Source organism: Misgurnus anguillicaudatus, chromosome 22 (genome assembly GCF_027580225.2).
Source record: "Misgurnus anguillicaudatus chromosome 22, ASM2758022v2, whole genome shotgun sequence".
Lineage (NCBI taxonomy): Eukaryota > Metazoa > Chordata > Actinopteri > Cypriniformes > Cobitidae > Misgurnus > Misgurnus anguillicaudatus.
In genome coordinates, this window is record NC_073358.2 from 7,639,045 (window position 1) to 7,655,644 (window position 16,600).

At 39.0% G+C, this 16,600-nt stretch overlaps 1 protein-coding gene across 2 annotated transcripts in view; it reads left to right on the top strand.

Annotated features, from left to right (window-relative positions):
- The first annotated feature begins 3,839 nt into the window (after positions 1 to 3,839).
- dnm1b (dynamin 1b) overlaps positions 3,840 to 16,600 on the top strand; it is a 58,224-nt gene continuing 45,463 nt past the window's right edge. For both annotated transcript variants that reach the window (XM_055200613.2, XM_055200614.2), the window contains exon 1: positions 3,840 to 4,188. In XM_055200613.2, coding sequence (XP_055056588.1) covers positions 4,028 to 4,188 — 161 coding nt within the window. In that variant the 5' untranslated portion in view covers positions 3,840 to 4,027. The remainder of the gene's footprint in view (positions 4,189 to 16,600) is intronic.

Below are 16,600 nucleotides of genomic sequence, written 5' to 3' on the forward strand. Positions count from 1 at the left end.
AAAGCCTTATATTTCTGCATCAGAACATTGTAGAGACACGGGGGTTGGACTGTTTTACTTGTGAGTCGGAGTGTAATCACTTGTGGATACCAATTTTCTCCCTAGAAACCAAATACAGTACCCTAGCAACAGAGTAAACAAAGCCTTATATCTCCGCATCAGAACATCGTAGAGACACGGGCTTTGGATCGTTTTACTCGTGACTGGAAGTATAATCATATACTGTCCCCAGAAATTTGCCACGGCAAGCACCACTTCACATTTTCTTCAGGAAATGTACCTATCTAGTTAGTGGTGCTTGCATTTATGCAAGGCATCACTATTACTATTGCTCAGGGATATTATTATTATTATTTTTATTCTTATTTCTGGACAAAATTTCGGCGCGTAACTCGTCCCGCACGGTTTGTCGCAGACCCATGAAAGAGGGCTCAAATCAACCGGCTTGTTGAGGAGATGGTGGCTATATCTTTTATAAGTGATCGGGTGCAGGGTTTCCGAAAGGGGGGCAAAAAATCACCCGAAAAATCCCATTGACTTAACATTGGGCCGAACTTTGACGAGTCATAGCTCCGCTCAAGGATTTTGTAGAAACATGTGGGTTACAACATTTGAAGAGGGTGGTAGACTCTGTAACAACATACATCACATTGGGGTGTAAGTTGTCCCCCTGGGGTGTAGGAGGCACCCGAAATTTCCCATTGACTTTTAATGGGGCAGGGAACACGCCCATATAAGGGAATAAAATTGTTCCAGATGGGATATCTTTGCTTTACAGTGTTGTAGAGATAAGTGGGTGGGCTCATTTTACTCGGGCATCCAATCAGTCTCTCAGGATCATCTCAGATCTATTAAGCCACGCCCCTAGCAACAATTTTGGGCACCCTAGCAACATCTCCCATAGACTGCCATTATAAAATGCCCAGATGGATATCTTTGCACCACAGTGTCATAGAGACATGGGGGTGGGCTCATTTTACTCAGACATCCAATCAGTCTCTCAGGATCCTTACATAGGTATTAAGCCACGCCCCTAGCAACCACTTTTGAGCACCCTAGCAACATAAAATTCAAACAGTTATATCTCCGCATCAGAACATCGTAGAGACACGGGGGTTGGACCGTTTGACTCGTGACTCAGAGTGTAATCATTATGGGATGCCAATTTTTTTCCCTAGCAACCAAATACAGTGCCCTAGCAACAGAGTAAACAAAGCTTTATATCTCCGCATCAGAACATGGTAGAGACACGGGGGTTGGACCGTTTGACTCGTGACTCGGAGTGTAATCATTATGGGATGCCAATTTTTTCCCTAGCAACCAAATACAGTACCCTAGCAACAGAGTAAACAAAGCCTTATATCTCAGCATCAGAACATCGTAGAGACACGGGGGTTGGACCGTTTGACTCGTGACTCGGAGTGTAATCATTATGGGATGCCAATTTTTCCCTAGCAACCAAATACAGTACCCTAACAACAGAGTAAACAAAGCCTTATATCTCTGGATCAGAACATCGTAGAGACACGGGGGTTGGACCGTTTGACTCGTGACTCAGAGTGTAATCATTATGGGATGCCAATTTTTTCCCTAGCAACCAAATACAGTACCCTAGCAACAGAGTAAACAAAGCCTTATATCTCTGCATCAGAACATCGCAGAGACACGGGGGTTGGACAGTTTGACTCATGACTCAGAGTGTAATCATTATGGGATGCCAATTTTTTCCCTAGCAACCAAATACAGTACCCTAGCAACAGAGTAAACAAAGCCTTATATCTCCACATCAGAACATCGTAGAGACACGGGGGTTGGACCGTTTGACTCGTGACTCAGAGTGTAATCATTATGGGATGCCATTTTTTTCCCTAGCAACCAAATACAGTACCCTAGCAACAGAGTAAACAAAGCCTTATATCTCCGCATCAGAACATCGTAGAGACACGGGGGTTGGACCGTTTGACTCGTGACTCAGAGTGTAATCATTATGGGATGCCAATATTTTCCCTAGCAACCAAATACTGTACCCTAGCAACAGAGTAAACAAAGCCTTATATCTCCGCATCAGAACATCGTAGAGACACGGGGGTTGGACCGTTTGACTCGTGACTCAGAGTGTAATCATTATGGGATGCCAATTTTTTCCCTAGCAACCAAATACAGTACCCTAGCAACAGAGTAAACAAAGCCTTATATCTCCGTATCAGAACATTGTAGAGACATGGGGTTTGGACCGTTTGACTCGTGACCCGGAGTGTAATCACTATTGGAAGTCAAATTTTTCCCTAGCAACCAAATACAGCACCCTAGCAACCAAATAAACAAAGCCTTATATCTCCGCATCAGAACATCGTAGAGAGACGGGGTTTGGATCGTTTTACTCGTGACTGGAAGTATGATCATATACTGTCCCCAGAAATTTGCCACGGCAAGCACCACTCACATTTTCTTCAGGAAATGTACATATCTAGTTATTTATTACAATTCTATTTTACTAATTGATTATTAAAGAATAAAATCAGTATGCATTCTTTACTAAAGTAACCATTTGCCAACAACTTATTTGATAATAGTGTGATTTATTTAATATTTCTGTATTGAATTGTTGGAAAAAAAGGTTTGCATTACAAATGCTAATTCAATTAAATTAAAAGCTTTTACTGAGTTTATAGTATGTTATTATTTTATCCAATTCTATTACTTTTTCCCTTGATAAAAGTGCCACATAAGTTCTTTAAAGTCTAATGACTGGTCTCTGTAATAACTGTAGATGACAGCAGATTTGATTCAGTTAAACCACCCGGAAAGAGGAGAAGCATAACGTGGTGCTTTGTGGTTGATAATAGAGGGACTACAGTAAACTGAAGTATAATAAAAAATATATTATAAATTCCTCTTTACACGACAAAACGTGGGGAAGTTTTACAATATTTACATATAGACCATTTTACTGTTTGTATACATAATGACGTGGCAATGTAAGCGCGCGCAGCGCAGTTTGAGTATGGCAAGAATCAGCAGTGAATCAGCACTTTGCTGACGTTTGTGGTCGACTTGATTGCGAGAGTGGTGAAGTGTCCGATTAAAAAGCTCTCGTTAATTTCAGGCGAGACGAGCAGCATCTCTAACAAACCAAGTAACAGGTATTTCTGAGAGTATCAGAAAGCATCAGTAGTATTGGCAGGCTGGTCTGCCAATGACATCAGAGTAGCGCGAGAGCAATGGTAAAGGCGCACCATTTTGTAACATTTCGACTTGCTCTCGCGGTACTCTGATGTCATCCGCCGATCGGTCTGCGCAGCGCCGCGTAAAATGAAACAACATTTGACTCAGTGGCAAGGTACCAGCAGCAACATGATGAGAAGTGACTCGGAGCCTGCAGCTACAGACCTCCACCCAGAGACCCGCAATCTCAGACCCCTCGTTTTTGTGAGACACCGCCCCCTGCTGTTTGGAAGATCGTATAACACCCTTATCCAAATGGCATTGAAAATTACAATATCACGGTCTCGTTTCATTTAAAGTTATCTAAATAAATAGTTGCGTTCTCTGCTTAATGCATGTGCCAAAAATTTTGTTCTCTGACTGATAAATTACCCAAAACTATCTTCTGAAAAAATATTATGTGATATTATATTGCTACAATGTTTTTTTTTTTTTTATTCAAATTCCACATTTTCTTTCAGTTCACCATATAATGGTCTTATTAACATTATTTCATGCTAACATTACAAAACCCGTTTTTTTATATTTTGAATGAAAATCAAAACTTAAATAAGAATAGACAAAACCCAATCACAAACATCCTGTAAACAGGAGAAAGCCCCCAGTGGCTCTGCATGGTACTGCAGGCGGCGCTTCATCACCGCATCCCTCTCGTACTGCGGAGAACAGGCAGGGAGCAGCGGGCAGGCAGGAGGACGTATGTCAAGCTGCAAAGAAAAATTGAAGGAAACGCTTATTTCTAGTTCGACATCTCCTTTTTATTCTTTCGCTGTGACACACCACTCGTAATTGGTCCGGCAAGATGGGCAATCGGGGAATGGAGGACCTGATTCCTCTGGTAAATAGAATGCAGGATGCCTTCTCCGCCATCGGACAAAATGCCAACCTGGACCTGCCTCAGATCGCCGTGGTCGGTGGGCAAAGTGCCGGTAAAAGCTCTGTTTTGGAGAACTTTGTGGGGAAGTAAGTGACATTTGATGTCAAAATTATGTATTGAATAATATGTAGGCTATGATAACATCCTTGTTTCATTAATGGTTCTCGCACCGGGATATTCAAACAATCACTCATTATTAATATTTGCGATACACAAATAATTTTGTATATTGCAGTATGTATTTATAATCATGTCTGTCCATGGTGTTTATTCATCATCACCATGGACAGTGGCAGCATACAGTGTATAGAGAGAGATAGGTGCATTTGAATCCTACTTCCTGGCACTAGTATCCATATGTACCATCTGTGTTTTTACTGCTTCATTTCAATTACACAAGACCATTTTAAAGTCTGATCTCAAAATGTAGACCCTTATTGTGTGCATCCCCCCATCAATGAGTCAGTGGTGCTTATGGCTGACGTGTATGTGTCCTCTTGCTTTAGTAAGGCCATCATAGGCTGCCTCAGGAACCTACTGTATCGAGATGCCTACTTGCACCAGCATTTTGGGGCATCATAGAGAAGCTCACACCATGCTAGCTTTCTGTATTAGGAAAAGAGAATGAGTTATGTGCAATATTGTATGCATGTATTTATTTACATGCATGAGTAATGAATGCTTTTGAGAATTGTTATTTCATATTTTGTGCATCACAGAGAACAATTAGAAATGCACGCAGAGGTCCCTGGTATAACAAAAGGTTTAACCAAAGGTTAAATGTTCACCGGCTTTTCGTTTTGGGTGTAGTTCAGTAGGGGGGAGGTGAGCTTATCGCCCTTCACGCTTTTATGTATCTCCTGAATATAATTGCTTTACTATCAGGGGATTTTGGTGCTATCTTAACATTTGTATTTGTGCATTTGGGTGACATTTTTATACAAAGTGACTTACAGCACATTCAATCTATACATATTCCTGTCAGCATCTCTATTCCCCGGGGATCGAACCCCTGACCTTTGCATTGCTAATGAAATGCTCTATCAATTGTGCATTGGTTATATGCATAAAAAATGTAGTCATTGTGTTGAAGAGAATTCTTGGTACTACTTTATTTTTAATCTTTGTTACTCTTTGTTAAAGGATTAGTTAATTTTCTTTAAAAAATCCAGATAATTTACTCACCACCATGTCATCCAAAATGTTGATGTCTTTCTTTGTTCAGTCAAGAAGAAATGATGTTTTTTGAGGAAACCATTCCAAGATTTTTCTCATTTTAATGGACTTTAATGGACCCCAACCCCAACGACGTCAGTTTTAAAATTGCAGTTTCAAAGGGCTCTAAACAATTTCAAACAAGGCATAAGGGTCTTATCTAGCGAAACGATTGTCATTTTTGGCAATAAAAATAAAAATATGCACTTTTAAACCACAACTTTCGTCTTCCTCCGGTCGTGTGACGCGCCAGTGTGACCTCAAGCAATACGTCATCACATCAAGAGGTCACGGATGGCGTATGCGAAACTACGCCACTGTGTTTACAAGTGTGGAGAAAGAGGACCATTCCGACGTTGTTGTATGTGGAATGATACTAATTAATGTCTTTGTGTCAGTTTATTGTTTAAAATGGTCTGCAAATGTGCGTTTCATATATGTAACACGTGACCTTTCCACGACATTACGCAATTACGCGAGGTCACGTTGGCACGTCAAAGGACCAGAGAAAGACGAGAAGTTGTGGTTTAAAAGTGCATATTTTTTATTTTTCTTGCCAAAAATGACAATTGTTTTGCTAGATAAGAACCTTATGGCTCGTTTGGGATCATTTAGAGTCCTTTGAAACTGCAATTTTAAACTGCATTAAAACCGTTAAGTGTTGGGGTCCATTAAAGTCTATTAAAATGAGAAAAATCCTGGAATGTTTTCCTCAAAAAATATAATTTCTTCTCGACTGAACAAAGAAAAACATCAACATTTTGGATGACATGGTGGTGAGTAAATTATACTGATTAAAAAAAAACATATAGTTAAATCATTGCTAACTTGGCTAATAAAGACTATATATGTCCTTTCAACCCATTTTCCCCCTTCATTATTCTTCATCTGGCTCTGATTTAGATGACCTGTGTTTGTTTTCAGGACCATGGACAGTTCTTCAAATCAATCTGTTTGTAAAGGTGGGGGTTAGCAGGGTCTCGTGTATCCCACTCCATTCCAAAATTTTTACAGAGGGGTGATTGTAGGGCAACGCTGCAGAAACACACGGATCATAAGGTTTCCAGATTTCCCGGCCTATTTCAACAAGCTCTGAACACTGTGAGCTTTGTATGCTGTGGTTTTGCTTGCACAAGCCCCAATAAAGTAAACGGTGACAGAATGCTATGAGGTTTCAACAGTAACGTCCGGTGACCCCTCATAAACCTACATTGTTATTCGGCAAGGTCTTCTTCACTTTGTATTTTTGGTCACGCTACACAAGCTCTGTACACTAAAGCGCCTGTCAAGCCGGTCAGTCACAAACTGCTCTATTGAATGGCAGTACAATGCTCAGAGCTGTTACAAGATGGGACTTTGCGATGGTGAATGAGAACGGCTGTGCCTTGTGTGCTTAAACTAACAGTTTACATTCAAAAGATGCTTGCTGATGTCATACTTGCTGATTTTGGGACTGATGAATAAGTGATGTGTGTTATAGTGTTGAACGAACATGATGGTATCCACGCTGACACTCGTGGTGCATATGTTATTATGCATAGTGTATGTCCGAATGAGACATAGCCTTTAAGCTTCCTCGCTGATGTGCTGATATGATCATTATTTATGTGACAGGGCAGTTTGGTGGAAAGCAGCAGGATATAACAGCTGTTGTGTGACTGTCATAACATCGCTTGTTAGAAGCAGATGTTACTTCAATGTATTAAAAGTGCCAAAGAATGCATTGAAATGATAGGTTTAATTGTTCTCTGATCTCTACATAAAAGGTATGTGGCTTTATTAAAGGAATAGTCCAAAAAAAAATCTCACAACACAAAATGTACTCACCACATGTCATCCAAAATGTTGATGTCTTTCTTTGTTTAGTCGAGAAGAAATTATGTTTTTTGAGGAAAACATTGCAGGATTTTTCTCATTTTAATGGACTTTAATAGACACCAACAATTAATACTTAACTTAACAGTTTTTTCAACGGAGTTTCAAAGGACTATAAACAATCCCAAAAGAGGGATAAGGGTCTTACTTAGCAAAACGATTGTAATTTTTGACAAGAAAAATAAAAAAATATGTACTTTAAAACCAACTTCTTGTGTAGGTCCTTTCCTGCGTGACCTAACGTAAATGCGTAGTGACGTAGGGAGGTCACGTGTTACATATATAAAACACATATTTGCGGACCATTGTAAACAATAAACTGACACAAAGACATTAATTAGTATCATTCAACATACAACAACGTCGGAACGGTCCTCTTTCTCAACACTTGTAAACACTGGGGCGGAGTTTCGCGTTCGTCCTCTCTGACCTCTTGACGTCATGACGTATTGCGTGGGATCACGCTGGCGCATCACGACCGGATCTAGACGAGAAGTTGTGCTTTAAAAGTGCATATTTTTTATTTTTCTTGTCAAAAATTACAATCGTTTTGCTAGATAAGACCCTTATGCCTCGTTTGGGATCGTTTATAGTCCTTTAAAACTCCGTTGAAAAAAACTGTTAAGTGTTGAGTTAAGTGTTAAGTGTTGGACTCTATTAAAGCTCACGTAACACACGCTGTTTCTGCATTTCTGATATTAATCTGGAGTACCTATAGAGTAGTATGACATCCTGTATATCTCCGAAGAGTCTTTAGTTTAATCAGATTTATAAAAGAAAGATTAGCTTTACCGAATCTTTCCGATAACGTACGAAAAAATGAAGGAGGAGTTATAACACGGGAGGAGCGAGTACGAGTCATACAACACTATACAACACTGTTTAACTTATGATTCACTACATGTTCGTGTCATTTATATAATATACACGCGCCTATTTCCAACATAAGACAGAAGTCTTAGTTACCACGTGTAACTCGTCATGACCCGGTTCTGAAAATCCACCGCATCAAACGCACATGCAAAACTCTGCTGCTAATCCGGATAATAAACTATATCCATTGTTTCCATAAGGCTGGATGTCTTCTCCTTACATCCAAAAACACACTTCTTGTTGTGCCATTGTTGACTTTTGAAATTAAACAAAGCTGAGTGGCGTGATAAGCTGTTAGCAAGCTCTAGCGTCTCCCGCTGACGGCTGGGCGGGGTTTTCCGGGGGAAGTTTTCCGGCGGAAGCCCATATAAAGAAGTGATACGTATCGAAAACCCCTGAAACGTCAGTTAGAACTGTAATCGAAAAAAAATAGCCGAAACTTGTATGAACCCTGGCGAAGTGCATTCGGCACAGAAATACTCTGAAACACGCCCAACTGCGGTTTTGACACTTTGCCTACGTTTAGCATGAGGAAACAACTCTATAACTGTGTTAATAAGTCAGAATGCTTGAAATACCATTAAACCCCCCCTTTAAAGTCCATTAAAATGAGAAAAATCCTGCAATGTTTTTCTCAAAAAACATAATTTCTTTTTGCCTGAACAAAGAAAGACATCAACATTTTGGATGACATGGTGGTGAGTAAATTATCTGGATTTTTCTTTTAAGAAAATGGAATATTCCTTTAAGTGCAAAAATTATCCAGAAACGGTTTTACATGTCACTTTACAACCCTACGATTTTACTTTAGAATGAAATGGTCTATTGTTACCTTTATTGAAAGGGTCATGAATAATAATGTTGAGCTCTTCTCTGATTGGCTGTTTCACGGAGCAGCTCCTTTCAGTAGTTCTGTGTGCGTGTAAACAGACCTTATGTTTGAGCCTGTATCAGACAAAGATACGGAAGATGAGGGATAAACAATTGTTTGGAGGTTGTTAATGGACTCAAATATTTTTTGAGTAGTAAGTTTGTGTTTTTTCAGTATGGACCTGCAAAACATAACTGTAATGTAGGCCTGGGCGATATGGCAAAAAAAAATCAAGAAAAATGTCATGGTAAATAACAAATCTTTATTCCTGTTAAATTTAAATGCAGATTTTTGCTCCTGAATGAAAAGTGTAAAAACCAGACAGTTAATAATTGTTTTAAACTACTTTTTATTCAGAACATGACAAATACAAATACTAAAATCTTGTTTTAATGTTCAGGCATCTGTATTAAATGTAAATAAATATGTTATGAAATCAACACATTTCTGACACAGAAAACAGCAGGCTACTGTCACTTTAAGACCCAAGACAGACTGCTTTAAGTTTCAATATACTCTGTAACATCCAGCTGTTTATGTTCACTTAAACAAGAAAGAAAACTTAGTTCAGTGATCACACGTGTGTGATAGACTACATATAGGAGCTTTAAACGCTGATAAATGAATGTCAAGAGCGTCACGTTGCTGTTGGAGCGCACACCATAGACTGTAAAAAAAGATGGACGACGCGACGTCGCCTCCCACCATTGTAATGAATTGAAGCCAAAAATGTCCGACCATGGTTGCCCCCATTTTACGCCCAAACGCTCGCGCGACCAATTCAACCTTCGCTAATCATAACGACACGCCCCGTTTCTATAGCATTAAATGACTAGCTAAAATGAAACTTATCACAAAAATGAACAATTGAACATATATCAGCGTGATAACAACTACTTTAAAGGACCAAAACCATCTTTCGGAAACTTTTATTGGAAGTGTAAATAATTTTTTTATTTAGAGCAGAGTCCCATTCGTTTCAATGGAGAGGGCGGAGTTTATGACTTGTACTGCAGCCAGCCACCGGGGGGCGATACACCAGAGGCTTCACTTTTCAAGGCTTATGAGGCACACCCGGCGCACACTCATAAAGTATATTCACTGCAGTGGTGGATCTGCTATTTTTCCTCAGTTTCCTGAATTTGTGAATGTCCTGTAAATATACTTTTAAAGCTGTGCGGACGTGTGCGCGCGTAAGGTGTACGCTAAAAGAAAGTACAGTATAATGTACCTATTTTGTCTGCTGTGTTACGGGCTTTGGTGAACCCTGTTTGCACGTCCAACATTACACAAAAAGCTAAAATGTTTCCGCGCATTTGGATTCCGTGATTCCGTCTGCATTATCCACATCGCAAAAATCATAGGGCTCTACTAATAAATGAATAACTTACCTCATCTTACACTCCTTCAAGTCTAACTGACACTGCGATTGTAAACCAAGAGCGCGTGCCGCATCCGGAAGTGCTTGCGCAACATTACGCACAGTGCGTAAACATTATTTATCGGTAAAATTATCGTTATCGATTTTTTGCCCAGCACTACTGTAACATCAATAGCAAAACTTTAGCCTAAACACTAGCATATAGCATTAACTAGCATATAGCGCTAACTCAGCAGTCACAACTTTGTTTTTAGCATTATAAGAACATTCTACATAATTTAATGTGTAATTTAATGTTGGGTTTTTTATCTCAACTGTAACGTCACAGTCAGTGTTATATTGAGATTGGCCTGTTATCAAGCGGGTTTTCGCATGCACAAGGTTTACATAAGAAGGAGGAAGCAATCGTGTTTGAGGCTTACGATATGTCATTACAATGTACAGAACTCTTATTATTCATCTAGGTAAATAGAGTTTTCCATTCTACGGCACCTTTAAGTCATTGCGTGTGCGTCAATAAATTGGCTGTGGTGAATTAAGCTGGTCGTGTAGTGTTGGCAGCATCTGCTTTAGAGGGGATGTCTTCAGAGGCCGTAGATACTTTGTGGACATAAATTAATTTGCCAAAATGACTGTAGGTAATGTTTGCTTCTTGTCCCACCAAGAAATGGTAAAGAACCAATCATCAATCATTTCACGGTTCTCTGAGGGAGGGGCTCTATACAGAGTCACACAGGGCATTCGCATACCTGTGTGCATGCACACTATGACACAACTTCAAATATGGTTTTTATAAGTGCAATTTGAGCTTACGAGACAAAGTTATGGTACAGTTGATGTCAGAGTTAATTGTTGGTCTAAAATATATTGTTTAATTGTGATTTTAAATTGTGATTTTACCATACAATTTTAGATATACATGTCATGTAATAATAATTACTATATATACTATTAAGGTAAGCAATCTGCATGTGAAGTAGTAGTTTATCTTTCTTCTGCAGAGCTGTACGGATATAGAGCACATCATTTATTCACAGCGATCTTAAAATAAACAGCGTATGACCTTATTTTACTTTTAGCAAGTCATGTACAGTTTAGCACAAATAACCTTTATTACTACTAACACATAATAAAGAGTTGAGAAGCAGTTTTCTCAGTCAAAGAAGAAAATCAAGCCTGGTAAGAGATGATGATAATATATCAGCCTATCATGAATAGAAGATTGTATTACATCACAATTTTAATTGATTATATTCTCGCACGAAATTTGATTATATTATAGGCTTTCACCTACCCAAAATAAACAAGATTAAATTATGTAACTCTTAAAACCCAGTTTAGATCAGTTGTGGTCAGTAATGCAATGCAATTACTCATTTTGTCTTTCCAAACATTATGAGGAGGTCTGCTTAAAGAGATAATTTACCCAAAAATGAAACTTCTCTCCTCATTTACTCACACAGCTGACGGTACCCATTGATTTCCATCACATTTTTTTTTTACCAATGGGTACCGTCAACTGTGTGGTACCATCATTTATCTCCATTTGTGTTAAACAGAATAAAGAAACTCATACAGGTTTGTCACAACATGAAGGTGATTAAATGATGACAGAATGTTTAAAGAGAATTAAAGCTATGGTTCACCCTAAAATGGAAAATATTTTATAATTTACTTACCCTCATTTTGTTACAAACCTATATAAATTTCTTTGTTCTGCTGAACACAGAGGAATATATTTTTTATGAATTAGGAAACAGAAGCAGCCAGCCGATCTTAGCCCCGCCCACAAGATTTTGAAAACGGGAAGATCGGTCTGGGGTTTCTGCGTTGAGGAGCTACTATGCTAGGACAAATGCTGGTCGAACCAATCAAATTGTCAGGGCAGGCTTTATACGATGATGGACAGATAATCAACAGTAACGTAAGGAACCTCGTCACCAAAGAGCGCGTGTGTTGAATGGCTGCCGCTGTAGAGTTCAGATGTGTGGATTCTGACATTGAGTCTGTTCTAAAAGATATCGACAGAGCATTGATTTTAAAAGAGGAACAGAGAAACGCGAGCAGGGCATTTGTTGATGTTTTTGCCGTCCTTCCTATTTGGCAAAAGTTGGTCGCAACTGAAATGGCTAACGTTATCACGGCGATGCAACTCAGCGTGCCCGACGAGATGGATATAATTAGCGGTCGTTGCCAGCTTCTTTTCGGAAGCCCGGAATCGTGGTTGCTGAATAAGTGGAGGGACATGCTAGGCTCCAATATTTTCAAGCAAATGTAATGGGTATCGTCGTGGATGAAGTTCACCTAACGTACAAATGGTAAGAGATAGTCTTACTCTATGACTTAGTAAATACTTCATGTTGTGATATAAACGAAATGTTGTAAACATAATAGGTGTCGATGTACATTCGCTAACTCAGTATAATCACAATGTTAGTGTCATTGTAACGAAATAACTAGCAGTTCGGTCAGGCTGCAAAGACGTAATTTCAACATACGTCAAACACTCCGTTGCTCTGATTGGTCGTAGGTCTATCCAATTGAGTGCAGAGGCATTTTTCGGTTGAGACACGCCTCATAATTATAGCTCAATGGAGCGGTATCAGACTCAAATTCTGACTAGAATTGAGTATGGCAATGTCAGGCTACCATTGACTTCCATAGTAGAAAAAAATACTACTATGGAAGTCAATGGTGCTCTAAAATGGTTTGGTTACAAAATAGCTTTGCATTCAGCAGAACAAAGAAATAATGTGTTTGTAACAAAATGAGGGTAAAATGAGAGTAAATGATTAGCATTTTTTGGTTGAACTATCCCTTTAATGACCCCATATTGTGTTTCTCACATGGTCTTCCTCCTGCTCTGTTAATGAAGCCATCTCTTATGAAACACAAAGACAACAGACATGCTGTTAAAATTGCACTAAGGCTACAAAAGAGTGTAGAAGAGTGGAGAAATGTGTCACGCATGACTAGCAATGACAGGTTTTTCTAATTAAATCTGTACATCTGTTCGTTATGAGCTGTTTTAGTATTAACATACACACCCAACGCTAAATACTGATGCTTTCTTATTCACAATATTTATGTATTTTCCTCGTATTAACATATTAAAGCAATGACTGCCTCACAGCAAGAAGGTCCCTGCTGGGATGTTCCAATCCATCGTCTGCAGATTGGCATTGGTCGATCATCGAATTAAATGACTCGATCGGTACTCGCTAAATTTGCCCGATCCTACGAACTGATCTTTTTTTATGTATTTTTTGTTATGAAAGGGCTTAGACGGGTGCATTTTGAGACCGTTTTCAGGGCTTTGAACCAGATTCGGTTCGTTCCAAACAGAAACAGTATTTTAACGCTTACGGTTTTCGGTTCAACCCTAAAATTAACATTCCTGAACCGGTTAGAACAAAAAATAAAGTTCCCGAACTGGTTAATAACGTTCCATGTCAGCTGTGGGACATACAAATAAGTAGGCTGATCATTAGGACATTAAACTTAAATTATTAGTCTACATAATTTTCCTTAAGTCTCTATCTTGTCACAAACATTAAAAAAGGCTACATTATGTAAACGGCATAACTGTAATTCTGACATGCCTACATTTGTTGAGTGCACTTAAACACACGCACACGAACATACGTGGCGGACAAATTCCAAACGGCGTTTCGGGAAGAAGATGCAGCATAAAATGTCAACATAAAGTGAAAATTACGTTGTTTTTTAGTGCTTTATTCACCAAATGTATTTTGGACTACAGTATGAGACACAGTAGCGCAACTCTCTCTCAAGTTTATACATCAAGAGTTCTGCTCTTTAAAGGGTATAGGGATAATAACGTTTGATTGGAGTTGGACCGGACAAATTCAACCACACATGCGTCTGTGAGTACAGAAAATTCCTCACTTTAGCGCCTTTTTGCGGTTACATTGTTTAAAATCTCTTATTACACGGCTCTCTGGAATGCTTGATTGTGATTGGTCAGTTGAGACATTTGCAGGTTTGTTCTTTTCAAATAATAACCGCTCCAAAGTAATAACGCATATGGTACTACTTTTACGAGTAAAATCGCTCCGCACCAATAAAGATTACTGTTTGGCGCCATCTTGTAACAAACACTGGACAACCACAATTAAGAATGGAAAATTTTGACATTAATTTTAACATGTACGGAAAAAAACAAAACATTTAAACAGTGGATAGAAGAACGGACAACGACAAGACACAGAGAGCTTACTGAGACTGAACTTGACAAAATAGAGCATGACAGCTAAGAAGCCAACACACAAAAAAATACAGAACGGGCATTAAAACTTCTCAAAGACTGGCTAAAAGAGAAAAAAATGGAGACAGACAAGTATGAAGCAGAGGATATTAATAAGGTATTACGATCATTTAATGCATCTGTGCAAAGTTTCGCGGAAGGATAAAAATGTTAATTTAAAACAAATATGCCAATAAAATGTTTCAAATTCATATTCGTGTCCAGTTTTTTTCTTATTTCTCCGCTTTGCGTCGGGCCTGATCACACTTTCGGGGCTTATTTCCCGATAACTACCGGCTGCCTCTACATTATCCCTTACTTAAGTGTTAACATTTGCAAGTTTTTGAAACACGTGCAAAAGATCAACTTTCACCCTAAATTTGCGTATTAATCGGCGAATCGCATGCGAGCCGAACCGTGGGTCGTGATCTGTACGAATCAACTGCGATCCGTTACACCTCTAATTAGTATTAAAAAAACTAACTTCTTGAGATACTTGGTAGCCTACAATATTTACCTCTTATGATTGAGCATTAGAGACTTGGGCTTGAGTAGACTACTTGCTGGTAGCAAGCTTCTCATTTCTCCGATGAGTCAACGACGACCGGAAGTGAACTTCACCGAGTCATATTGCACAGAAATCTTGTCAAAGAATAAAAAAATAACTGTATTAACCGGTTACCATTATTTTAAATAAATTATTCTGTTTCTTTTTTGAAAGTTTCTGGTTTCGTTTCTGTTCCTTGCAAAACATCAAAAGTTTTTGGTTTTCGTTCCGTGAACCGGTTTAAAGCCTTGCTGTTTTTACACAGTGCTAGCATTTTCACAATTTCACCCGTAGGTTTGATGCCGTCGCCATCTTGGCAGCGCTTCACCGCACATTACTCACGGATAACCAAAAATAGGCAAAGAGGAGAGACATGGGAGGAGCTCAGTTGGCTGGATGCTAAAACCACACCCACCTAGCTCAGCAGTAGTGAAAGCAGCATCAGTTCACCTGTCATTCAAATCTTAAAGGAATAGTCTACTCATTTTCAATATTAAAATATGTTATTACCTTAACTAAGAATTGTTGATACATCCCTCTATCATCTGTGTGCCTGCACGTAAGCGCTGGAGCGCACTGCGACGCTTCGATAGCATTTAGCTTAGCCCCATTCATTCAATGCTACCATTTAGAGATAAAGTTAGAAGTGACCAAACACATCAACGTTTTTCCTATTTAAGACGAGTAGTTATACGAGCAAGTTTGGTGGTACAAAATAAAACGTAGCGCTTTTCTAAGCGGATTTAAAAGAGGAACTATATTTTATGGCGTAATATCACTTTTGGGAGTACTTCGACTCGCCTGAAAAGTCCGCTCCCCTTCTCACTCTCATAATGGGAGAGGGAGGGTGTTACTGCGCCGAGTCGAAGTACTCCCAAAAGTGATATTACGCCATAAAATATAGTTCCTCTTTTAAATCCGCTTAGAAAAGCGCTACGTTTTATTTTGTACCACCAAACTTGCTCGTATAACTACTCGTCTTAAATAGGAAAAACGTTGATGTGTTTGGTCTCTTCTAACTTTATCTCTAAATGGTACCATTGAATGAATGGGGCTAAGCTAAATGCTATCGAAGCGTCGCAGTGCGCTCCAGCGCTTACGTGCACGCACACAGATGATAGAGGGATGTATCAACAATTCTTAGTTAAGGTAATAACATATTTTAATATTGAAAATGAGTAGACTTTTCCTTTTGCAAAACTTTAAGGCTTAATATATCTTAAACGGATGAGTTACAAAAAATTCACCCCATCAAAGTTGTCATGAAGGCAAAATTTGCTATATAGAAACACTTTTTGTACCAGGCTGTAAACATATTTATTTCTGCTGTAAAGTTAGGCATTTTAACATGGTGGCTCTATGGGATTACCTCCCTTTTGTAATCAGTATCTAGCGGCCAGTCGAAGAAACTGCAGTTTAAGTCACTACCGTGTTGGATTCACGATAGAGACTTGAAGGTTGTCACTTGG